This window comes from Suricata suricatta, chromosome 3 (assembly GCF_006229205.1).
Source record: "Suricata suricatta isolate VVHF042 chromosome 3, meerkat_22Aug2017_6uvM2_HiC, whole genome shotgun sequence".
Taxonomy (NCBI): Eukaryota; Metazoa; Chordata; class Mammalia; order Carnivora; family Herpestidae; genus Suricata; species Suricata suricatta.
In genome coordinates this window covers 115724440-115730439 of record NC_043702.1, presented here as the reverse complement: position 1 = coordinate 115730439, position 6000 = coordinate 115724440, and the positions used below count along the sequence as shown (strand labels likewise).

The 6000-nt window shown below is 46.9% G+C and overlaps 1 protein-coding gene across 2 annotated transcripts in view; it reads right to left on the bottom strand.

Moving 5' to 3' along the window:
• Positions 1-1458: 1458 nt before the first annotated feature.
• Positions 1459-6000, bottom strand: part of LIN9 (lin-9 DREAM MuvB core complex component) — a 46915-nt gene continuing 42373 nt past the window's right edge. For both annotated transcript variants that reach the window (XM_029934897.1, XM_029934898.1), the window contains 3 exons: positions 3779-3958; positions 3303-3400; positions 1459-2897 (listed from right to left, as the gene is read on the bottom strand). In XM_029934897.1, coding sequence (XP_029790757.1) covers positions 2792-2897; positions 3303-3400; positions 3779-3958 — 384 coding nt within the window. In that variant the 3' untranslated portion in view covers positions 1459-2791. The remainder of the gene's footprint in view (positions 2898-3302; positions 3401-3778; positions 3959-6000) is intronic.

The following is a 6000-nucleotide window of genomic DNA, read 5'->3' as shown; positions in this document are numbered from 1 at the left end:
AAATCAACATTAAAAAAAATAGTAGATATGTGTGTTTGAGAGAGAGACAGAGAGAGGGAGACACAGAATCCAAAGCAGGCTCCAGGTTCCCAGCTGTCAGCACAGAGCCCAACACAGGGTTCGAACTCATGAACCGTGAGATCATGACCTGAACTGAAGTTGGACGCTCAACCGACTGAGCCCCCAGGCGCCTCTAGATACGTGTGTTTATGATGAGGTGGGATTTATGTGCAACACGTCAGTCTTACGTAGCTGAGGAGAATAAGTAAATGATGTTTTACATAATTCTGGGCAGTGTACGTTAAAACCAGTGGTTCACTAGGTCTACGGAAAGCCAAGCACTTGCTTGCTTAATGTTTTTCAAAGATTTGCAGAGATGGAAAAATCTCTCCCTTAAAGTCTTATTGGACGGAATCACAATTCAAAAGGACTTGGCAATTAATCTTCACAGATTCCCCTAAAAATATAATTTAGTGAAAGTTATAGTTCTTTAAAACTTTTTATTTTCGTTAAGATTTTTAGGGGCACCTGGGTGGCTCAGTCAGTTGAGTGTCTGGCTTCGGCTCAGGTCATAATCTCACAGTTCATGGGTTTGAGCTCCGCATCAGGGTTTGTGCTGATGGCTCAGAGCCTGGAGCCTGTCTTCCGATTCTGTGTCTCCCTCTCTCTCTGCCCCTCCCCTGATTGTTCTCTCTCTCTCTCTCTCTCTCTCTCTCTCTCAAAAATAAACATTAAAAAAATTTAATTTTAATTTTTATTTATTTTTTGTAATGTTTTATTTATTCTTGATACAGAGAGAGACAGAGCATGAGGGGGAGGGGCAGAGAGAGAAGGAGACACAGAACAGGAAGCAGGCTCCAGGCTCTGAGCTAGCTGTTAGCACAGAGCCTGATGCAGGGCTCGAATCCATGAACATGAGATCTGACCTGAGCTGAAGTCAGAGGCTTAACCAACTAAGCCACCCAGGCGCCCCCAAAAATTTAATTTTTAAATGTTTATTTTTGAGAGAGAGAGAGGGAGGGAGAGAGAATGAGAGGGGAGGGGCAGAGAAGGAAGGAGACAGAGAATCCCAAGCAGGGCCTCCCAGCCGTCAGCGCAGAGCCTGATGCAGGGCTCTATCTCACCCATTGTGAGATCATGACCTGAGCTGAAATCAAGAGTCAGACGCCTGGGCTTCGGCTCAGGTCATGATCTCACAGTTTGTGGGTTCGAGCCCCGCACCGGACTCTGCTGACAGCTAGCTCAGAGCCTGGAGCCTGCTTCAGATTTGTACCTCCTTCTTTCTCTGACCCTCCCCTGCTAGCACTGTCTCTCAAAAATAAATAAAAAACATAGAAAAAATTAAAACAAAAAAGTCAGACATTTAACCGACAGCCCCCCAGGTGCCCCAAAACTTTCTCAATAAAAGGAATACTTATCACCTAGTATTAATTGAGTGAAAATGGTAGACAAGACTACTTTTACTTTTCATAGATCAATTTATTGAGAATTACAAATATTAAGAATAAAGGATTTATGCATTTCTTAATTAACATAACTGTTTAGCTAAATATAAACTCTGCACTAAAGGTCTGCAGTGGCACAGGACCAACAAAGAAAGCATTTTTAAACTATACAAAAATTTCAGATGGAAAATAATCTTGTTTTAGTTTTATTATACATTAACATATAAAAAGTCCCATTTGATGGGACATCTCAAAGAATCGAAGTCACCTCTACATCTATATCTTAAACTCCAAATCTGAAAACAATTTTATTATATTTTGACTTTATAATACTCTATGTTAAAACAAAGAAAATTCCAAATACACACTTTGTACAAGATTAACGTCGTAGGCAGGGTTTTCCTTTAAAAAGAACAAAGAACAAAAAACAAAACCCCACAACCAAATACAAACCTTTTTTTTTCCTGCATTTCGCTGCACTGGTTATTATATTTGTTTTCCTTATAAAAGCTTTTGACTTTATAAATTGTGTATGGTTGGATTTTAACCAGTAATCTGGTTCAAGAGTTGTGCAAATAAACAAAATATGAAAATAGTGTGTCGTCAGTCTTTTTACATAAATATCTTAACAAGAGCACTTTTTGCCCCGAACCAATGAGAAAAGACGGGCCAGATCACTTGCTGAAATGCAGCAATTTTGCCAGTTCTTTTTTCCCCTGCTCCTTCATTTTCTTTTGACAGACAAACAACAGAGGTTTATTTTATAAATTATGATAAATTAAAATATTTATTACTATAAAGTGATCTGCAGGCCCAGGTAGCCGGTCTATCACTTATGTTGGTCGAGCCCGCATATCCCATCCACCTTCCAGAGGCCTCCTTCAGGGCGGGACTCCGTGTGCCTTGAAGACGGTCTCTGTCAAAGACGGAATGGCGCTCCGCCGGGAAGCCCAGGCTGTCACTGCCCCGCTGGCGCTGCCACACCACCACGGGCCACGGGCCACATGCCTGCGCAAAAAGCCAGTGTCTCCTCGAGTTCTCCAGTGCGGCGGCCGCCTGCGCGCGTTAGGCTGAACTCATGCACGTTAAAAAAAGCAGCAACGTATTGTTCGTGAAAGTGTATGGCGCTCACACACCTTTGGCTGAGGAACGCTTGCTACCGAACAGGGGGCAGAAGCGACGCTACGGTGGCCGAGGAGCGGGAGGAAAATGAACACAAGGTTGGTCGGCGGCGCCGGTCCGAGCGGCACAGCTCATTCACAGGCCCTACGTGGGGGTCTCTGTGCCCCGTGTCCCGCACTCGGGGACGTGGCATGGGGCCGGGGGCCACCCCGACAGCGCCCTGCTCAGTCCCTGTTGGTGTCGTTGGCTGCGAAGGCGTGCAGGTTGCCCATCTGGCTGAGGCCGCTCTGGATGTGCGCCACGTGGATCTCCACGTTGTTCTGGAAGCAGCTACAGGGGGGAGACACACGGTTACCTGCTTTGGTCCGCTACATGGGAGAAAAGGGCGGGCTGCCTTTGCCTTAAAGAGCGGCCACGACCACGACCCCAAGGAAGGGCTGAACCCTTCCACGATGGGCCACGGCCCCACGTGGGGTGACCTGGAAAGGGAGAAGCGGGGGGTGGCGCCTCTCATAGGAGCCTCTGTCCCCGCCCAGGGCCACTCGGTTTGTGACCTCAGATTCCTTCATATGAAAGATCCCTGTGCCTTTTCTGTTCCGCCCGTAGACCGGATGTAACCAAGGAGCTCTTTCACTATTTTGTTAAAGGAGAAAACTTACACCCGTTAACTCTTAAAAGTGGCGTGGAAACTGCAGGGATGTCTAAGAGGGACTCGGGCCCATCTAAGCGGATCACCTGATGTTAGACGCATCTATGGTGCTCTTGATGTCGTTCAGTGAATCTGTGAGCGATTTGAATTCAAAGGAATTCAGGTCTCCTCCTTCCGCCAGACACTGAAAGGAGAGAAATTTCAAAATGGAATTGAATTATGGTGCAAAGACAGAAAAAGGAGCTGATCGAATCTGTGGGTTATAATCTCTCAGCAGCAGATCAGCACACTTGTTGGCATAGGTGTTTCAAAATGCAGGGAATGGGGCGCCTGGGTGGTTCCATCAGTTTAGCGTCTGACTTCGGCTCAGGTCATGATCTCATAGTTCGGTTCGTGAGTTCAAGCCCTGTGTCGGGCTCTGTGCTGGCAGCTCGGAGCCTGGAGCTGCTTCGGATTCTGTGTCTCCCCTTCTCTCTGCTCTGCCCTTGCTCATGTTCTGTTTCTTGATAACAAATAAATGTTAAAAAAAAAAAAGGCAGGAAATGTCTTCTCCCCAATTTACCTTAATTTGTAGTAGGATAGCCGTGAGCCTGGAGATTAAGTCTGTCAGGTTTTCGTTTTCGACACAGGGCTGCCCAGCGGCGGAGTTGGCGAGCCTCACGATCTCCTGGGCTTCCTCCTCGCAGCGGCGCCGCATGTCTGTCGGCTGGTCTGCAGGCTGGAGGCCCTGGTCCGGGGCGAGCTGAGATAGAAGACACGTACGCATAAGGCCAGAATCCTGTCTGTGTATGTGCCCTGTCTGCAGAATCGGATATATTTTTTTAATATAAAGTTTGTTTGTTTTGAGAGAGAGAGAGCATGCACGCAAACCCAAGCAGGGGAAGGGCAGTGGGAGAGAGAGAATCCCCAGTGGGCTCCATCTGTCTGTGCAGAGCCCGATGCAGGGCTTGATCCCATGACCTGTGAGATCATCACCTGAGCCGAAATCAAGAGTCAGATGCTTAACCTGCTGAGCTCCCTCCACCAGCTCCGTGCCCTCAGATTCCGATATTCTAAAACCAGCTTTATAACAAAAATGGTCGTTACCCCTACCTTAGAAATGTTTCTTCTCTAACAGTTTTTGTTTTTCTAATTTATTTTCTTGGTAACTTGTGCTTCTGATATGATTTCAAACTTCTAAAAGGGAATAGAACAAAGAACCCCTGAGAACCTTTTACCCAGAGGCACTGACTGTTCGTGCCTGACAACATTTGGTCTCTCTCCATGTAATGTGTGATTTCCATGCTCTCCCCTGAAGACCTGTGGTGTCCTGTCTCTGCTACTTTATTCTGGACCTGCTCCTCTCTCATGACCCTCATGGCGGCCAATTACTTTGCACGTTGTCTCTGACTGTGGGTTTGTCTGTTTCCTCATGGTCAGACTGCAGCGACGCACATGATGCTGGTCTGTCCCATTGCTGGTGGTGTCACCTTTGATTACTCGGTTAAGGGAGTTAGGGGTCTCCCAGATTTCCCCACAGGACAAGATTTCCCCGTGTGATTCGTAAGTATTTGTGAAGAGGGATTCTGAGGCTACATAATGACCCGATTCCTCTGCAAACCTCCACCCTCCAGTTTTAACGTCTGTGGTAGATTCTCGCCTTCACCGGTTACGACTAGGGTGTCTGCGGAGCAACAGCCTTCTCTCTCTCACTGTTCCTCCTACGTTTCTCAGTTGGCATTTTCTGACGAGAACTTTTCCTTCAAAGTTAATTGGTAAACTAGTTAATATTAGTATGGACTCATGGATTCTTACTGTATTCAAAAGGTTATAATCTCTTGGTATAATTACTTATGCTGAAGCCCAAAGTGTCCCAGATTTGGCCAGTGGGGATCCTGCTGGACACATTCCCGTGACCCAGGGGACACATTTTACCTCCTTGCACAGTGAGATGGTCTGGGCTCATCTGCCTTCTCTGCCCAGGCTCTTTCTCAAGGAGCCCTATTATTGGACAGTGGCGTTTGGAAACCAAGATCGAGTGCTGGGGTGCTCACTGCATTCAGGGTGTCTGACTCTGGGCTCTCTCAGTGCGTGTGTCCCCACACACGCACACGCGCGCACACTCATGTCTACGTCATGTACATACAAGGAACCACGGAGTCAGACCAATTCTTCGAATCTGACACCATGGGGCTGCTGCAGCCTTCCCTCCACAGCTGCCTTCTCCCGAGGTAGGACAGCAGGCCTGTGTCACCCGCAGTGCACCTCGTCACTTGTGCGCGCCATCCTCGAATGTGGTATCAGAACTGCGAACCCGTACCACCATGAGAAAAAACCTTACTAACTGGAGCTCAGCATTCATTTAAAGTGAAGTTTGCCTTCAGACTCAGGGCATATCGAGTCAAAATGCTACATTCAGGTTATTTGGAGTCATTTTGGCCCTGTCAGTGTTTGTTTCTCCTCAGACATATAGGTGGGTTCGTTTATTCCTATTTCTATTCCATTTGCGAGCTCATCTGGGTTTGCTGAGGAAACAAACACTGAGAGAAATGTCACCCCTCGTCACTCCCCATCCCTACCCTGTCCCCAAATGAGTTTCTAATTGATCCTTCCTGTGTTTCTTGAAAAACTAAGCAGTCACGTGTAGATTCTATTTTTGCATGTTTTTGCTTATTCCAAGGGTGACACTTAGCAGAGATACATTCATGTACTTTACTTTTTTCACTTAACATGCCCTGGAAATTGTTCAAAGTCGGAGAATAGAAAGCTTCCCAGTCTGTTCTTACAGCAGGCAGTCCGTGGTGC